We start from the raw sequence: 20,610 nt of genomic DNA, 5'->3' as shown, positions 1-20,610 counted from the left end.
GCAGCGTTCTGGATCAACTGCAACTATCTGATCGACTTTTTAGGCAGACCTGTGAAGACACCTTTGCAGTAATCAATTCTACTAAAGATGAACGCATGAATTAGTTTTTCAAGGTCCTGCTGACACATTAATCCTTTAATCCTGGAGATGTTCTTTAGGTGATAGAAGGCCGACCTTGTTACTGTCTTTATGTGCCTCTGAAGGTTCAGGTCTGAGTCCATCACTACACCCAGGTTTCAAGCCTGACTGGTGGTTTCTAGCTGTATTAACTGAAGCTGTGTGCTAACTTTTAAACGCTCTTCCTTTGGTTAAAAGATTATTGCTTCAGTTTTGTTTTGATTAAGTTGAAGACATTTTTGGCTCATCCATCCATTGATTTCTTCTAAGCATTTACCCAGCGCTTGACGGTTCATGGTCACCTGGTGACATCGTAACGTATAGCTGTGTGTCGTCTGCATAGTTATGATAACTTACGTTGTTGTTTATTAAAATCTGAGTTAGGGGGAGCATATAGATATTGAATAGGAGGGGCCCTAAGATGGACCCTTGGGGAAAGCCAGATGTGATTTTTGTGCTCTCTGATGTAAAGTTACCTACTGACACAAAAAAGTCCCTGTCCTTCAAGTAGGATTTAAACCAGTTGAGTGCTGTACCAGAAAGCCTGACCCAGTTTTCCAGGCGCTCTAATAAAATGGAGTGATCAACAGTGTCGAATGCTGCACTAAGGTCCAATAATACCAGCACTGTGGTTCTTCCACAGTCTGCATTTATACAGATGTCATTGAACACCTTGACAAGAGCAGTCTCTGTACTGTGGTGAGGAAGAAGCCTGACTGGAAGACATCGAAGCAGTTGGTCATTGTTAGGAAATTGTTTAACTGCTGAAACACAGCTTTTTCAATTATCTTACTGATGAAGGGGAGGTTTGATATAGGCCTGTAGTTCTGTAGTAGCAGCTTGTCCAAGTTGCTCTTTTTCAATAGAGGTTTGATAATTGCTGTTTTTAGGGCCTGGGGGAAAACACCTGACAAAAGGGACGTGTTTATTATTTGAGTTAAATCAGATGTTATTACAGGCAAAGCTTTCTTATGGAAAGCTGTGGGTAAAACATCGAGACAGCAGGAAGAAGAGCTTAGTTGCTGAACAATTTCTTCTAAGTTTTCATAGTTTATTTGGTGAAATTGGGAAATTTTGTCAAAATCAGTTCTTCTTGGAGTCAACTTTGGTACTGGAGTTGATGTGGATATGCTGACTGCCCCTCTGATCTAAAAGAAGTAAAAAAAGGTAAATAAAAATCATAAAGAGCAAAAACAAACTCATGCATCTTTACCCTGTGATTTGTATTTCCAGCAATAATAAAGAAACATTCTGGAGAAAGAATAATCTTTGTATAGATATAGTTATCCCTGTTGATTGCTGTGACAATAAGTAGGCTAGGGACTTGACAACCTGGGGACAAAGAGGGATGGTCATTTTGCCCCTTTGTGCCTTTGTGCTACAACACATCTGGTGATTTTCTAGGTATTATCAACTTTAAATATTTTTTTGCCACTCTGTTTGCTTTAAAATTACTGAGTCTGTCAATATTTCCAAGCATACAAAATACAGTAACCTATAAACCTTTAATTGACTATAATTAATTGTATAATATTTGAGCACTGATCAGTTTTAGATTTTAGACAAATACACAGCAAACTCAGCAAACTGGTGTCATAAATGACCATAAATGTGTTTAGTTTAGAGGCCTATGAAGTTGATGTAAGAAGCATTACAAAGAGCATCTCAAGTTCTAATATAGTAATTTTGGAAATCATGTAAGAGAAAATAAACAGAAATTAGTTCTTATATGAGTTTGGGAACCAAGGATTGCTTTTAATTTTCTACTTAAGTGATTTAGTGTGTTAGAAAATAATCCCTGCTGCACTTATTTTGTAAAACGGTTCATTGATTTCAGGTCATGACGCTCCTCCTTCTCCCAAACAGATTGAGACAATAGGTGATGCCTACTGTGTGGCAGGTGGACTTCATAAGAAGGTTGAAAGCCATGCAAAACCAATTGCACACATGGCTCTAAAAATGATGGAGCTTTCAGAGGAAGTACTAACACCTGACGGGAAACCTATCAAGGTGAGTTTTTATTTTCCTTCTTTCTTTACCATGCAGGTGTTGGGCTATTTATTAACTAAAGAGGTTTTCAAGCTTTGTTGTTTATACTAAGGATAATTGTATTGTTTAATTTTCAGGGTTCATCTTCTACAGGAGATTAATCTTACTTTTCCTTTAGTCATTTTCCAGCTGAGGGTCAATATTCTTTTGAATTTGTGGTTGTATTCTGAATTTTTGTACCACCAAGTCAGGTCAAATGTTTTATTGCTAATAAGGCATCAGTTGATATTAGGTTGGTATCGAGCTAAAAACAAATTAAACATGCACAAAGGACAATATGGGAAGAAATAACCGAAAAAACCAAGATTAAATTAAACAATAATGAAATCTGGAATACTGCAGATTAATACAGTGCATTAAGTGTCTCTATTTTATTGAGTTATATACACAGATCAGCCATAACGTTATGACTGCCCACCTAATTTCAATTGAGACCCTTTGTGCTGTCAAAACAGCTCTGACAAGATAAAGCCGGTTTCTTGGATTAGCTTGTGCTGGAATGTCCATAATAGGTTCTTTCAGCCTTCTTTAAATTATGCTAATTGGGTCTCTTCAGAATCAGATCATACTGAGGATGTTTAAATGCTTAGTGAACATTTTAGAAAGAGTTTGCCTTTGTTTCAAACCTCCCTGAGCATTTTTTGTAAGGTTCTAGGTGTTTTCCTGTTAAAAGGAACACTGCTTCTCCAAGATTAGAACAGAGGATGAAATTTGTCTACATTTCATTTGTTTGACTGCTGTATGTTTACCTTTGTAACTAAGATTTTGTGCAACGTAGATGCAGTTAGATTTTTATCTCCATTGACAGGGCGCATCATATTACTTTAGTTCTATCAGTCATGCTGATAGTTATGTTTTGGGGTTTCTTTGTAACTAGTTTAGAATGGATTGCATGCTCCAAATCCCAGAAGGATCTTGGATGAAATACTTGACACAAAATAATTAACACAAAATTATTTATTTATGCTTCTGCAGAACAAACAGCCATATATCAAGTATATAATATCAACTGATCTGAGTTCAATGTGGCGATGCATTCTAACAGTGTTTACAGTGTTTTTTTTAGAAATCTTGTGTTTGACCTTTATGTCTCAAATGCACTTGAACACACAGGGTGAAACTAAAGTAACTCAGTGATAGTTCTGAATTGTTGATCATATAATTAGCAGCCTTTGTTTTGAATGCACCTACATCCATTCCTCTCAGGTTAGCGTTGATATGATTGCATATTTTTGCCATTTTTGTGGCGTGACAAAAGAACAAGGGGAGCTATTATGTCGCACAGAATGATAACAGTATTATTTACTGCGGAAATAAAACACAGCAGTGAAAGGAACTCATTATGTTGGCTTAGGTGAACATAGAATAAACACAGAATATGATTTATTTATGCTTGTCCTTAGTTCAGTCCCCATGAAGGTCACCTGACACTCATAAGGAGCCTGAGTAGATCTGCAAGCTTACATGCAATCTTATATAATTATAATATATAAATATAGTATTATCAGAAATTAAACATTTGGCACAATAGTTATTCCTGTGATCATTTTGTAATTAATCAGAGAATTGTTAGGAGACATTAGTGAGCAAACAGAAACATGAAGACCAGAGAATACAGCAGACAAGTCAGGGGAAGTTGAAGAAAAGCTTAAAGCATACCGTACTCAGAAAAACATTTGGAAGAAGGTACTCTGGTCAGATGAGACCAAAGTAGTTATTTTTGGCATGTACAAAAATGCTATGAGTGACAGAAAATTAACATTGTACATCACCCTGAACACACCATCCCTACAGTGAAACATGTTGGTGGCAGCATCATGCTTTGAGAATGTCTTTCTTGTGCAGGAACGGGGGAAGCTGGTCAGAACTCATGGGAAGATGGATGGATGGAAGCTAAATTCTGGGCAATTCGGGAGGAAACTGTTAAAGATTTAAATGACAGGGCAGAAATTCAACTTCCAGGGGAATAATGACCCTATAATTTGCAGCCAAGGCAGCAATGCAGTGATTTAGATCGAGCCAAAGTCCAAAGGTGAATCTAAATAAAAAGCGTTGTCAAGACTTGAAAATTGCTTTTTTACAGAAGCTCTTCATCCAGTCTGCCAGAACTTTATTTTGAAAAGGATTTCAGTGTCTTGATTTGCTAAAGAAAAGGCCGTTCTACAGTTCTTGTGCCTAAATAAATATGTGCACCACATTAGTCACATCTTTATTTGTAAAAATATGAAAACCATATATAATCTTCCTTAACATTTGTCTATAACATAAAATCCCCAGAAAAGTACTCTGAAGGATGTGTATGTAACTGGACAAAGTGTGATACAGTTCAAGGGTTATAAACATGTTTACAAGGTGCATTAAATAAAAACAACTAGGCCAAATGTAAGTATTAGTCCAAGCTGTGTTCAGCTGATTATTTTTGCTACGTATTTAGGAGAATTTGGTTACTAAAAACAATTTTACTGCTATCTACATGGCAAAGTAACAAACCAAACAAGTGAGTGCAAAAGAAGCTGAGATGAGAGAGCTGCTGAAAAACAGACAGGACACCTTCATGTGTACTGCTGTGGTCCTAACACGGCCCATTTGTCTCAAAATAGAAAGCCTTTGCCAAGCATTTCTGGCCTGCGCCTTTGCTCTTATATTTGCTCTCTCTCTCTGGTTTTCCTATACCTTTCTTTATCTTTCTATCCTTCTCTACTCTGCTGCTTTGTCTTCTTTGTATCTAACTCCCTTAACCTCCTTCACACTTTCTCCCAGCTTTTTGTTCTCGTTCTGTCTTTCTAGAATTTTTGTTTTACTGTTTTATTCCACCCTCCTCATTTTGTGCTAGGCATAGAGGGGAGATACACAGATACTCAACACTTCAGGATGATAAATGCTGTTCAGCGAGTGCTCTCAGCTCTAGCCAATGTTACACTGTTATGCAAACTAGGATGAGAGCTGTGAGAGAGAATTGAGAGAAAATGCTTTGTGAGACACAAATGGACACAGAGTGATTCAAGGACACTGAAATATATTGAGGTGTGAAATGTCAAGGGGAAAACATGGATAGTAATCAGACACTGTAAGTTGTTTTCACTATGTTATTACTATAAAGTATGAGACTTTATTTATTTATTGTTTATCAGTCTGGATGGATGGATGGCTGTATGAGAGCCAAACATTTTTCTTTTTGTCCCAGGAGGTGCGGAGAAAATGTAATGCCCACAAAACCGTTGAGGAGTAAAGTCTGTATCTACCGAACATCTGCAGTATCTGCTGCATTTTGTATTCAGAAGGGGTCAGAGGCTGATCATGCTGACCGAAATCAGCTGTTTTATTTCTGACTACGTGTTCACATTGCAGTTGCAACAACTGCAGGGTTTCTGCAGCAAAAGGTTTTGGCTTTGCTGTGCAAAGTCTAATCTCTTCACCCCATTTACTGCTCACCATTCTCAGAGCATGCTCATGTAACAATATGAAGGAATCTGCAAGGGATTAGCACATAAAGCACATCTACAATTGCTAGAACATTATACTTTAAATGTTAGGAACTTCCAGAAAATCCATGAATTAATAGATGTTGTCATTTCATTAGGTCCAACAGAGATTTTCCACTGTTTACAAAGCTGCCAGGGCTGCATGCCGTCCATGCTGCAGAGAGGACACATCTGTTACTTCTCCATGAAAACATGTCATAACAAGTGGATATTGGGGCAGAGTCAAGCACTGTGTCTTGCAAGAAACCTTTTAAAGGACATGGCTGGAGAGCTATGGCCGCAATTGTTTTGTTTGTATTTACAGATAGGTTTTTATGTGAGAAAACTACACACTATTTTATCTTCTGTTTGCACCAGTTATCCCTCCAACAGCTAAACACAGCTTTCACTGTATATACTTAACATTTACCATATCCAGTCTGTCTGTTGTATAAGTGAGTTTTTATATCAGCTGTTATGCAGTAAACAGTATCATGTAATCAGAATGTTTATTGGATAAAATTTAGGCTTCCTCAACCTTTTTTTCTGGAAGCCCACCTGCTTAAATCTGCTGAAGGTTCTGTGTCACTTCTTTAATCCATCAGAACTCGGGGCGACCACTCATCCTTAAAAAGTTGTAAAAAGTCTGAAATTAATGTATTTGATATTAAGACCTTAAATGTCTTAAATTCAAGGAAAAAAATATAAGTTGTCTTCAAATACATTAATCACAGGTGTTAAATTTTTTTGATGCTGAACAATTTAAATCTCGTATATTCTCGTACACGTAGTTTGTTCTTGCAGGACCTTTCTGTCAAGGAAGGTTTGAGCGGCGCGCAGACATCATTGCGTTCTGTGACTTGAGGAGGTTGAGGATACAGGTAGCTTGCTGCTAATCAGTGTTGCCAGGTGTACGATAATTATCATATTTGTACGATAATTTTGCTCTCTGTACGATCAATATTCCTAAAAAAGGCCAAATGTACGATAATTTGACCATTCCGTGAATGTGTGGTTGTAATCAGTTGTCATCAGCCTATCGCCAAAGTCTGTCGGAGTTATTTTGTGAACCTTGAAGGCATCTGCGTCCAGATTCGGAAACAAATGCTGGAAATTCCAGCCAATCGTGCTTTTCTAAATGTGACCTACGTGTGACGTGATGCGTTGGCTTCAGAACAACGGCCATGATTGGCTGCGCCCGCCCATGATTGAGGAAAAGAAAAAAAGAAAAGATGAAGAAGCAGAGCCCGACACTGTGGGGCTGCAGTACAGGGTGACACGGGAGTGGATTTTCTCTCCTATCCCATCCCGCTCCCACAGAAAAATGTCTTGTCCCATCCCAATCCCAGGCCAGCATAATGAAAAAAATCCACTCCCATCCCGCTCCCATTCAGAACGACTCCCACTCCTGTGCCACTCCCATTTTTGTTTTCTTCATTTAGTCTTTTGGCAATTTCTTTCTTTGAAGGACTAGTTAGGACCCTGTTTTTAGCTGTAGTAAAGGCCAGTTAAAGTAAAAAGAATAATAATGAAGAAATAATAAAATATCAAACAAGGAAACAGACCATGCCTATCTTAGTTGAATAAACAAAATGTACCTAGTTGTATTTTACTTATTTATTAAGTGATTGTTTCCTTTGAACAATGACATTACAGGTCCTTCTCAAAAAATTAGCATATTGTGATAAAGTTCATTATTTTCCATAATGTCATGATGAAAATTTAACATTCATATATTTTAGATTCATTGCACACTAACTGAAATATTTCAGGTCTTTTATTGTCTTAATACGGATGATTTTGGCAAACAGCTCATGAAAACCCAAAATTCCTATCTCACAAAATTAGCATATAATTAAAAGGGTCTCTAAACGAGCTATGAACCTAATCATCTGAATCAACGAGTTAACTCTAAACACCTGCAAAAGATTCCTGAGGCCTTTAAAACTCCCAGCCTGGTTCATCACTCAAAACCCCAATCATGGGTAAGACTGCCGACCTGACTGCTGTCCAGAAGGCCACTATTGACACCCTCAAGCAAGAGGGAAAGACACAGAAAGAAATTTCTGAACGAATAGGCTGTTCCCAGAGTGCTGTATCAAGGCACCTCAGTGGGAAGTCTGTGGGAAGGAAAAAGTGTGGCAGAAAACGCTGCACAACGAGAAGAGGTGACCGGACCCTGAGGAAGACTATGGAGAAGGGCTGATTCCAGACCTTGGGGGACCTGCGGAAGCAGTGGACTGAGTCTGGAGTAGAAACATCCAGAGCCACCGTGCACAGGCGTGTGCAGGAAATGGGCTACAGGTGCCGCATTCCCCAGGTCAAGCCACTTTTGAACCAGAAACAGCGGCAGAAGCGCCTGACCTGGGCTACAGAGAAGCAGCACTGGACTGTTGCTCAGTGGTCCAAAGTACTTTTTTCGGATGAAAGCAAATTCTGCATGTCATTCGGAAATCAAGGTACTAGAGTCTAGAGGAAGACTGGGGAGAAGGAAATGCCAAAATGCCAGAAGTCCAGTGTCAAGTACCCACAGTCAGTGATGGTCTGGGGTGCCGTGTCAGCTGCTGGTGTTGGTCCACTGTGTTTTATCAAGGGCAGGGTCAATGCAGCTAGCTATCAGGAGATTTTGGAGCACTTCATGCTTCCATCTGCTGAAAAGCTTTATGGAGATGAAGATTTCATTTTTCAGCACGACCTGGCACCTGCTCACAGTGCCAAAACCACTGGTAAATGGTTTACTGACCATGGTATCACTGTGCTCAATTGGCCTGCCAACTCTCCTGACCTGAACCCCATAGAGAATCTGTGGGATATTGTGAAGAGAACGTTGAGAGACTCAAGACCCAACACTCTGGATGAGCTAAAGGCCGCTATCGAAGCATCCTGGGCCTCCATAAGACCTCAGCAGTGCCACAGGCTGATTGCCTCCATGCCACGCCGCATTGAAGCAGTCATTTCTGCAAAAGGATTCCCGACCAAGTATTGAGTGCATAACTGTACATGATTATTTGAAGGTTGACATTTTTTGTATTAAAAACACTTTTCTTTTATTGGTCGGATGAAATATGCTAATTTTGTGAGATAGGAATTTTGGGTTTTCATGAGCTGTATGCCAAAATCATCCGTATTAAGACAATAAAAGACCTGAAATATTTCAGTTAGTGTGCAATGAATCTAAAATATATGAATGTTAAATTTTCATCATTACATTATGGAAAATAATGAACTTTATCACAATATGCTAATATTTTGAGAAGGACCTGTACTTGTTGAACAAAAGAGCAAAAAGGCATTACCTTCACAATTTGGAAACTGTACCTCAATGGTTCACAGCCCTGGTCCTCAGGGACCCCTTCCCTGCAGGTTTTAGATGTGTGTCTGCTCCAGAACACCTGATTTAAATTCTGACATGACCTCCTATACAGGCATCAAGAATGGAGGGTCAAACTGGACACAATTAATACAATAAAATCATCATTAAATAAATAAATGTTGTGAATGTCTCATAAGTGAAGTAAATGTAACATGAAAGAAATGTAACATTAAATGTGCCATTAAATTAAAGGTACCATTTATTTATTTAATACATCATTAGAAACAATAAATGTACCATTATATCATGAAATGGACTATAATGCAATTAAATGTGCCACTGAATAATTAAGTATAATTTTAAAGACGACATGACGTAATTAGTGGTACACTTAATATTTAATGATGTATTAAATAAATTGTACATTTAATGGTACATTCAATTTTTTTCTATTTCACAACATATTTATTTAATATCTTCCCTTGATGAAGCCTTTCTACGGAGTCCGCGAGGGGACAAGGGGGGATTTTTTTCTTTTTTGCGTTCTCACGCAATAGTCTTTGCGTTATTTCGCAATACTTTGTGGGATAGTTTCCAAATCAGATAACTGCAAAAATGAAACAAACACCACCCGTTTTGAGATTTATTGAGTTTTATTTTGAAATCAGCCTTAAATAAAATTATCTTCAAATCAGACTAAAAGACAGTTTTTATCCACAAGCTGTCAAACTGCTGAACTCTGGACAATAATACTGCACGAAACCACATCTGTGACACTTTGTTTGCTTATTACTGCTGCATGATGTGTACTTTTTTTTGTACGCTATTAGTGTTTTTGTTTTCATCGTGATTTGAACGGTTCTTCTTATCCTAAGCATTTCATCGCATTGTTTACTGCATGTTAACCTCCATATGACAAATAAACCATATCAATCACATATCAGTGTTTGTTTTATGAGCAGTTTATCATCTGTGCTGTTGTTCCAAAATGCCGAATGCAAAAGTATTGCGTGGGGACGCAAAATAAATACATTTCCCCATGTCCCCTCACGGGCTTCCGTACCTTACCTCTTAAATCTTTAGTGCACATGCAGCAATTTTGTTAGTCAGATGAGACTTGACACATGATGGTACTTTTGGTTTGATGAATGAAGAGATGCAGGGTTGATTTAATCCAGAATCTGTCTTACAAGTGTCCCTTAATCACTGGTGAACTTGATTACGACTAAACACGTTTTACAAGCAGCAGACTGCGTGTTAAAACCGCTATCTCCACCTGCGTTTGCTCCCTCCATCCTGAACGCAGGTGGAAAACATCGATCAGAAGCACTGTTGGCTTGTGGGTCGTGTAGTTTGTTTGACTCGCATTATAGTATAGGCTTCTTGGAAAAAAGCTACACAATGGCGGTGTCGATTCAAGTTTTTTTTTCTTAAAGTTTACAACAAAGTCTCAGTTTTACATTTCCAAAGACAATTGATCCTAGTTTATTTTCCCTCCTATTAGTTAGCTCCCGCTCCCGTCTGCTCCCGTTCATTTTTTATCCTGTACCGTCCCAATCACGTGATCTTTACTGACGCTGTCTCCCGTCCCGCGGGATTCCCGTGGGACTCCCAAAAAAATGTCAGCCTCTAGGCTGCAGATGTTGATAAATCCATTCTGTACTGACGTCACAAAGCTGCGAGTTCCTGTTAGACGCTATTCAACACATCAACAGACTTGTTATTTTGGTTATGACGAGTGTACGATAATTTCTGTCAAAATACGATAATTTTATGTCTCTAGTACGATAATCCTACATTTCTCACCTGGTAACACTGCTGCTAATATACTCTTGTTAGTGAGCCTTTTTGCGTCTATTATGGGTAAGTGCAAATTTATCGGCAGTTGGCTGGACGACGTTCATTTTCGCCACTGGTTCACTTCTGTTGCCGACCCATACGAGGCTAGTTGCATTCTGTGGAAAAAACAAAACAAAACCTTGGCTTTGCACTATGGGAGTTCAGGCTGCAAAGAGCCGTTTGTGGTGTGAGAAACACAAAACCGCCAAATACGCCCCTTTTTTACTGGCTTTTTTTTTAGGCGGGGTTCTCCGCACTTCCCGCAAGGTTTCACTCTCCAAGGTACGGTACCAGTTGGGTTACCACTGACGGCTAGAGCTCTGGTGGCTGAAGCTTCGTCTCCGGCCATAGTGTAGTCGCTGTGCTGCTATTAATGTTACTATGTGAGATTGTCTCATTAAAGTACGACGGAGTATTAGGGCAAGTGAAGAGATTTTCTTTTTAAATTACGAGAATAAAGCATCCTTTATTCATAAGCATCTTTGTTGTCCTGCATTCGGTTTTTTAATGTCTGGTCACCCTATTACCAGTCCAGACAGCAGCGTCGCCCCTCTGCTTCTCCTGTCTCACCCGCCTCACATCAGAACCCCTGTGCCTCATTTTAGAAGTTCTGGCTGGGCTGTGGTCCAGATAATTATTCCAGTGGATCATTTTATACATGAAAAAACATATATAAGGCATTCTTGCATATACAATAATGCAAACATGAGTGTTTAATATGGGGTAAGAATGCTGTCAAAAACAATGTGTATGTAAAGACGGAAATGTGTGCATATTAGTCACTAGTTGCGCATAAGTAAAATCCAAAAGAGCCATAGTATGCACACATTTCCGTCTTTATATACGCAATGTTTTTGACAGCGTTCTAACCCCATAGTTTAAAACTATCTAAAACTGCATGGTTGTCTTGGATGAGTACATGTCCTTTGGTAATCAAAGTATTTAGTCCTGTTCTTTGGAGAATATTCCTTTAACACCTAATTGATTTGAATACAGCCGAGCTTCCTCACAGATATTGTAAGACGGAAAGGCAGAGGTCTACTAGCTTGTGATTACTTTGAGTGGATCTGCATACTGTTCATAAATGACTTACGTCATGTATGGGAGTCTGAAATTCACTTTATTTGAGAAAGATACATTATCTTGCTGTACAAAAAGTTTCTGTGGCCTGTGGAAAGGGAACTGATAGTTTTGAGAAAATTGACATTAATAAATTGCCACTAGATTGCACCAAAACAAAATAAGTACAATTTAGAAATAGGCAAATAAAAGTTAAGATAATAATGATGTTGAAATTAAATTAGTTAATGAAACCAGATATCTGAAGTAGACAATTGACTATAAACTGTTTTTGAAGCTTCATATAAACATTGTAAAATAACTAAAGCTATTGTAATATTATATACAATGAAATACATTCTAGATCAAAAAATAGTAAGCCCTTAATAATCTCATATATGGTAAAACATTTTTTTTTTGAAAAAGTGGGAAGAGAAGAAGATCTGGTTCACAGTCTGTGAACAAATATAAAAGTGAGGTTTAATCATCATCACCCTCATTGTGTATGAGACAAGATCTGTCATGTTTTATTTAGTATTACACAATTCTGATGTTGCTTTCTTTTTTCCTTCTGTCTCTTTGGATGTTTTGTTTTAAAAAAGGGATTTGTTGCCACTTATGTTAATGATTGTAATAAGCTTATGCTTCTACCCACAATCTCTGGTCAATAATGTGTGTACTTCCAATACGAGATAAATTATACTTGTTTACATTTGTTTTATAAATGGTAATACTGACCCAAAATAAAAATATGGTCTATCTATTCCTCTCTAATTCCCTCTCAGAGATTGTTGAAAATCTGTCCATAATCGCTCGCCGAAAGCCACCGGGCTGTTCCATCGTGGTGTGGATTATTTCATTGTTAAGAGTTGAGCATCATTTTACTCATTTGACATTTTTTGTGTCTGCATTCTGTACTTCAGTTTGTTCAAGCTAATTTGTGACACTGCATCTCTTTGTTCATCTCAAGATTATGCATGTTTCAAGAATCAGAAATGCATCAGTTTGCAAAGTTTTGTTTTGTTTCACTCTACTCTAAGCTAACTTAGTTTACTCTAGAGTTTTGGATTACATAAAAACAAAAGTCAGCAAACATACTCTGGAGTAAACTGAGTTAGCATAGCACAGTAAAGTCTTTTTATGATTTTTTCCTCATCTTCTTTCCTGCTTTGTGACATGAAATGCAAACATTTTAGTCATTCAAGATGTTCGATGAATCATTTTAGCCTCAATGGTTCCCTACTTGCCCTGCCACGAAGCTTGTGTAATGTAAGTTTTATCACTGATCCAGGCCCACGACATTTGTAACCATGCAGATTGTGTGCACTGACGAGGCTTACAAGCAAAACCATAATCAGAGGACAAAACAAACAACAACAACAATGTGTTAGAAAATATGTTATCTAATAATTGGATCATTTATTACTCAGCCACCTCAAGGACGCAAATCACTCAAACTTATTTCCTTCTTCTGTTCTTTTAAATAAGCAGTTAACATCACAGCACACTATTGTCACCACTTGGGTTGGAGTGAAAGCTGAGGTGCAGGGGAGCCCAAAAATAATCTGAATATGAGTGTGTGAGCTGGCACATGTGGAGCCTTCTAGTTTATCTCTGTCTCTATATCTGTTTGTCAGCATAGCCAGAGGCTACGCTTTGATTGGCTGTCTGCGCCGCTGCAGCATTTGCTCTTCAACTTCAATGAGGGCCATGTGCGATGGACGCTGACTCACAGCGAAACAGAGGGGAAGAGTGTACAGCTATTACTGTTTGTATTTTGAGGCTCAGAACTAAAAAGGAGACTGGGTGCAGATGCAGATATGTTTGTGTAGGTGTGTGTCTGTCTGTGAGTGGTCGTCTGTTGTAGAGACAGGGAAGTATACAGCCCTCTGTAAGTGGTTTAGCTACAAAAATAGGTCACACTGGTGCACCTGCCAGCCTCTTTCTCCATTGCTGTCTGTTTCATTTTCTTTATCTCTACCCATGAACCGTCAAGGTCCTACCATCTAATTATAGGTTCACGTTGCCTTTCTCTCCATTGTCTTTGCATTTGTCAGTGCTCTTTCTATCTCACTACAACCCTCAGCTGTTGTTGCCATAACTCCATTGCTATGTGCTGGAATGCATGTTGAAATTAATTGTTAACAACTCACTGGATTCCTCTAGCTTGATGTGTGTAATGTATAGTGTATAATCTTTACCTAAGTGCTATAAATCAATAGTTGGTCAAGTGGCCCAGAATTGGAAGGATGGCCTTCACTCTGCCTGCAGTTAATTATAGATCCACAACAGATAAAACGAGCTCCATAAACCAGTTACCAGGGGGAGAGTGAATTGCTAATTTTCCCTCTCGCTCTCATGCTATTTTAAATCCTGTTGCAGCCGGGTATGAGATTAGATAATAGCATCAACGCTATTATGGAGGTATTGTCGCAGCGCTACAATGTCCATTACTAATTCCACAACACACATAGTACATCTAGCTTAAAAACAAGAAAGCTTTTGTGCTGCACAGTAATTAATTGCATCAATTCAGATCAGCTTGGAGAACTAATTTGTGAGCGTTCTCGGCAGGGCTGGTGTCATGTCACTCCAGAGGCCAGGTTGGGTTGAATTCAGGCACAAATTAAATGACTTTGTCCACATTCTCTGCTGCAGACATGACACACTAAGTTTCTATTTTCGATATCTGTCTAATTTAATTTCTCTGAGCTGAACATGAGATCTACTGTGTGATTTGCCTTTTTATCTAAATCCAAGGATGATATTCTACTCTATTCGTTAGAAGAAACTTCAACAAAAGTTTCCTGGCCTGTCATAAGTCTAATGGCTCTTCCCTTCTTTCTCCCTCCCTCTCCTAGCTAAGAATAGGTATCCACACAGGTTCGGTGCTGGCAGGCGTGGTTGGGGTTAAAATGCCACGATATTGCCTGTTTGGGAACAATGTGACTCTAGCCAGCAAGTTCGAATCAGGAAGCCATCCAAGGTGCATCAATGTTAGTCCAACAACCTACCAGTAAGTACATCCACATAAAAATGTACATGTTTAGAAGGATATGTTGTTTTTAATAAAAGAAAGGTTAGTCCTGAAATAGTTGTTTGTGTTTGATATAATGAGTCGAGGATAAATTAGAAGAATATTTTAGATCCCGACTGTTACAAGGTGCTTCACATCTGGTAAGCACCTGGTAAGGATGTGTCAAAAGCCCCTAAATTAGTCTGTTTCAGTAGAATAATCTCACTATGAAAATGAAATTTAAAAAATAAAATCCATCCTGTACTATGAGTACATTTATTCAGTGGGAAGAATTTCCAAAGTTAAGAAAAATATGTTTTTTTTATTCACTGGTGTCACACCTCTCAGCACCCTGCTGTTAATACTTTGTACCACCCATTTTTATGAATAAGACAACACTTGACCATTCCTCTACACAATCTCTCCACATCACTTCCCAGCTGTGTCTCATCTGCTCTGTCCATCATTCCAGTAATCAAGCTTCCCAGCAGAAATGGTTCTTGGTTTTCTCTATCAGTGTCAGGTCCTCTGTGGATGCCACAAGCCTGTTTTTTGTTGCCTTAAGGTCATATAGAATTAAACTGGTTCTCATGATGCATGATCCAGTCCTCATCAATGTGTTAGGGTCTTCAACGACATAGAGATAATTACATTTTCATGTTTTTTTTCAGAGGCCACCGGATGTTATTAAAAATCTCCTGGTATTTCAAAGATTTCATGCCATTCTATCAGGGTTTCCAGGACATTTGTTAGAGAAACTGTTTCATAGCATCTTCATAGGTCTATGTTAAATTACCTTAATGTTTATCAGTCTGTAGAATAAATCATCAACCTTATGTAGAGAAGTGAAAGAGAAGGCAACACGTTTTGCCAAACACAGGCTTGTAACTTTGGATGAATGAGTTGCTGATTACCAGCCAGGAGTATCAGTATAACAGCAAGTAGTAGAAAGGGGTTACTTACTGGGTTTAGCTGCAGAGAGTCTTTAGTAAAACTATGTGGAAATACAGTTTCTTTTGAATTTGCAAAGAAAAGTATCTTCTCAGTTTTCTCAGGACAGTCTGAATGGCCTCAGATGATCAAGCTTGATGTATGGATGGCATGTTTGGCTTAGCTGGTAGTAAATCTTCACACACATCTCTGATGTGTCCAGTGAGGGGCTCCAATCAGGAGGCATCATGGTGAAGTTGTGAACTAGAAATATGGGGTTACAAGCCCAGTATGATACATTAAATTAACCCTTGTTGTGACAGCCCTCACTAGCCTTTAATAAGTAAAGATGTTTTCCCTAAAGGCCTCAGGAAATCTTCAAATCTCCTTACCCCTCTAAAACAACACTTTAAAATAGCTTAAACATGAAAACTATCTTTGTAATAATGTTGAAGAATCCAATCACATCATTAAATAAAACACAACACCCATTTAACAGTGTGACACTATTGTTATTTGTAATCCAAGCTATTGTGAATCAAAAAATGATTCAAACTGTTTAGATTTCTCAGTTAGGAAATAAAACCGTCAGTGTGCATGCTAATCAAAACCTCAAAGCCTTGAGCTACAGAAGGGGTTTTTTGTTCTAATAGCTTCTTTAATCTGCCTAGGGACAGAACCAAAAGGGAACCCAAAATTCAGAACCACCTTTGATCCAACAGCTTTCAGCTTCAGAACCACTACAATAGAACAGGAAAAGTCCCTCGACTTGGTCAGACATATGCTGTTTAGCTGTCATGGAGCTAGCTTTCGTCTCTGCTCACGTGGTTCCCCACCTTGATTTTTCTTAATTACTGCTCTGACTGTAGAACTTGTCATGAGTAGCTTTTTTCTTGTTGCCATTTCCTGATTAAGGTCAACACAAATCTAACTTACTTGAATAGCAAGTTATGTTGTCTTTCCCAGTTTGAGGAGTGGCTAAGAGAAAAGCTTTATTTATATTGATGTAATAAATAGGAATTTGTTAGGCTTACAAATAATTGTGGCACTGGTCATTAAAAAAATTCCTAACTTGGGATTTAGTTTTCTAACTGACTAAATGTTCTCAAATTAAAGGTTGGATTTTTCTAAATTACATTATAATGTATTTTCTGTTATTGCCATGATTATCAAGAGCTATTACATTTTATTACATTTTATTTTACATCCTTTACAACCCATGATTCTGTTGTTTTATCAATAGATTGTTGAAAGATGACCGCTCTTTTTCATTCATCCCTCGTTCTCGGCTGGAGCTCCCAGAGAATTTTCCCAAAGAGATTCCAGGGACATGTTACTTCCTGGAGGCAGGGACTTCTCGCAGCCACGCCTCACTTACCAGCTCTCGCTCGGCTCCTCCGGCCTCTATGAGGAAGGTCTCCTACAGCATCGGGACAATGTTTCTAAGAGAAACCAGTTTGTAGATTTGTGCACAGGTGTTCGATATGTAAACGACTGGATTTGAATCCCAGAAACATACAGGAAACCAGTCACACAGATCTGTGGTTATGCAAATGTGTTATGTAAAAAGTGGGATTGGATTGGTAAAAAATGCTTTCATCGTAGATGAAAGGGAACAACTGTCCCCATCTCCCCTGAGCAGTCGAGATATTCTTCAAACCATTTAAGGGACAGCAGCTGCACTAGTCCTTTATCTATCCTCCAAGAGGTGGACAGATACAATGAAATTGTGGAGAAACCTTCAGACAAAAACTCTGCTCTAGCTGGATGTCTTGTCTACAGAACTGGTGTCTAGTGGTCTACATTCAGACGATACCCAGACCAGATTAAACAGAACTGGGTTAAAACTGAGATAGACCACGCTCACGTCCACTGTTGCTCTCATTTGCCATGTGCAAACAGAACAAAACCCCTCTTCGTTTATAAGGTGGGTGCTGAAGAATGAATTTTGTATAACTTGCTGTCCATCATGTCCTCAAGTGCAAGAAAGACGTCTAATGAAAAACAATACAACTCTCCCCTTCCTTCATTGGCATCTGTCTTTAAGTCATGTTATGCTTTACTAAACATACGAGCTGCACCTCAAAACTGTTGGCATACGGCTAGCTGGCTGGGATTTCTCAAGGAAACAACAAAAAGTTGATTTGTTTTGAAAAGGTAAATGTTGAAAGAGAAATACCAACTAGAGTTGTACTAATCCAAACTTACAGCCTTGATTGTTTTGGATCCTAAGCAAACTATAGTGGACAATACTGTAATAATGGAGAGAAACACAGTGCTAAAAACACAGAAAAAAGATGGCTCATAGCAGCTACTTTTTTGGTTTTTAATTTTGCTTCTTTGTTTTTGCTGAATTTCATGTTTTAACCTCTTTTCGATGAAATTAGTTGTTGTTGCCATTGACCAACTTGTGCTTACTTTCATGTAACCAATCAGAATTTTTACCTACGTGTAGCATTGTCTAAAAGCTTTGCTTTTAGGAGGGACATGCACAGGTCAGTCTGCAGCTTGCTTGGGGTCACATCAATGCAAACAGTTATTCATGTGCAGACATATTACTGGCTTCATATTTTCACGTCCGCAGGAATACCAGATTGCTGTGTGTTTTAGTTTGTGGAGCTGACTTGATGGATCCGTTCACAGTTCCCCAATCCAGACCTGAAAGAACGTTGAATCAACGTTTTCACAGGACATACAGGCAATTTACAAACGTGATTTTCTTCTAATTGTACTATTTATAAAGACTGATGTAAAACTCATTCACTTAGGCATGTAAAAATTAAACCAATATACAGTTAAGCCCAAACTTCCTACCCCTGGATTTTGTTTAAATTATTTTCATTATTTTCATGACCTCCAAGTCTTTGAGGTTGAAAGGTTTCATTGCCATTGCCCTAATCTTTAGCTCCCTCCAAAGATTCAGATCAGATTCAAGTCAGGACACTAACAGGGCCGCTCTAAAATGTCAGTATTAAAACAAGAAACATGGTCAAATTCGAAGATAAATTTACACTTAAATCTGCCAGGGGTATGAATATTTTTGGGCTTTACTATAAATAAAATTCAAGTCTACTTGTTTGCTGGCAGACTGAGTATGACTTGCTGAATGAATAACTCAGGCTATCCTAGACAGATCCAAACATGATTATTTAGAAATGGTTATCATAAAGTGTCTAGATGGCTTCTGGATAGTTGGATTTTTGCGTATTTCATATACTTGCCAGATTTGTGTTCTTTTCTAAAGTTACTTTTATTTAATTGCTTTTAATCATGTCCTGCTGAAATTCAACCAAGAAATTCAACCCAGTCAGAAACTGAAAATGTGGTTATAGAAACAGAAATACAGAAAGAGAACTGAGCATTTAATTTTCATGTTTCATGAAGTACACAAACATTCCCCATCATCGCTACTTATTTTAATACATTACTTATTTAGAACAAGTTCAGAAATGATAGCGGTTACCTAGACTTAAATAACACATTCCTGTGTGCTAACTTCTTAGATTAAAAAAGCTTTGGTTTTTTTTTCTTTTTATATTAATATTTCATTACCAGCTTGAAGTCATTTATATAACCATAGTCCTCCATAAATGCATTGGAAAACTAATATCATACCAACTTGAAAAATGATGTAGCAGGTCTTAAAATAATAAATAAAATGTGCCGTTTTGCTTCAAAGATGCCACCAGCACATTAATTATGATTTTTAATTAACGGTGTAGTTTCTGTGTATCATTCTGAAAGATTGTCGACCATGTGTAAGAATGAGAAAATGTTTTCTGTCTGAAACATGTGCCATACAAAATAATCACTTATTGTATGTTGGATGCAAAAAATATTGTTAATACAAAACATAAGGCCATTTTTTTCACAAGTAATAGAAAGAAAAGTGACACCAGCTTAAAAATGCAATATTTTATATTGGTAGGAATAATAAATAACAAAAGTATCTACTTTTAACATACCCAAGCAGTGAATCATTGTCATTGTGTGTATTAAATAAATAAGTAAATAAATAAACAGATGAATACAGATTTCTTGAAAAGATGGTGTTAAATTAAAAAACACAATACAACAGGTAAAAGTAGATTTTAAAACATGGAACTGGTCATGTTTTTGTCTGAGATTTGTTTTTTAATTTTAGGTCAGCTTCATAACATCAGTTTCATCTGCAGAGGTTGGCTTATTGTATCCTAATTCCTTTCATCAGATGAGTTTGAAAATACATATGTTATCCTGGGATCAACAAATTAACAAAGCTTTACGTAAAAAGGATTTGGATTTTGAAGGGTAATTGTTGTGAGTAAATGTGATCATGCAGCCGTTTTCGTAAAGAGGAGTGAAATGGGGATTTGTTAGGTTAAAAAAATTACTTTCCATAGAATATGTTTAGAGCTGAAAACTATTTTTCCATATTCTATAAAAAATACACAATCTTTCTTTTGTCACTGACATTAAATCAGATCAGAAGTTTTTTTTAAATTTTATTATTATTTCTCTTCATTTATTTAAATGGCTCTGAGAGTTGTGGGTTCAATTCCAGCTTCCTCCTGCCACATGTCGATGGGCCTCTGGGCAAGGCAGTTAACCTCAAATTGTGTATCTGTGTATGAATAGTATAAAGCGCTTTCAGTGGTCTGTATGACTGGAAAAGCACAGTATAAGTTCAGTTAATTTACCATAGTCCATTTAAATTTAAAAGTTTAGATAACCTAAGATTGGTATGCTTTTAAACAACTTAGAACATGATAATGCCTTGACTTTGTAAGCTCCTCAGGTTAAATCACAACATTTGAGTTAAATGGAAGCTCACCTGTGGATGTATT

The 20,610-nt window shown here is 37.8% G+C and overlaps 1 protein-coding gene across 2 annotated transcripts in view; it reads left to right on the top strand.

Annotated features, from left to right (window-relative positions):
• Nucleotides 1-19,814, top strand: part of gucy1a2 (guanylate cyclase 1, soluble, alpha 2) — an 82,086-nt gene extending 62,272 nt beyond the window's left edge. The window contains exons 7-9 of one of the 2 annotated variants that reach the window (XM_047392109.1): nt 1,984-2,127; nt 14,700-14,854; nt 17,028-19,814. In XM_047392109.1, the coding sequence (XP_047248065.1) occupies nt 1,984-2,127; nt 14,700-14,854; nt 17,028-17,247 (519 nt within the window). In that variant the 3' untranslated portion in view covers nt 17,248-19,814. Of the gene's footprint in view, nt 1-1,983; nt 2,128-4,011; nt 4,326-14,699; nt 14,855-17,027 lie in introns of those variants that run through there. The other variant, XM_047392110.1, reaches the window with a different exon arrangement.
• Nucleotides 19,815-20,610: the final 796 nt, after the last annotated feature.

The sequence above is a fragment of the Girardinichthys multiradiatus genome, chromosome 18, assembly GCF_021462225.1.
Source record: "Girardinichthys multiradiatus isolate DD_20200921_A chromosome 18, DD_fGirMul_XY1, whole genome shotgun sequence".
Taxonomy (NCBI): domain Eukaryota; kingdom Metazoa; phylum Chordata; class Actinopteri; order Cyprinodontiformes; family Goodeidae; genus Girardinichthys; species Girardinichthys multiradiatus.
This window is presented reverse-complemented; position numbering and strand designations above follow the sequence as displayed.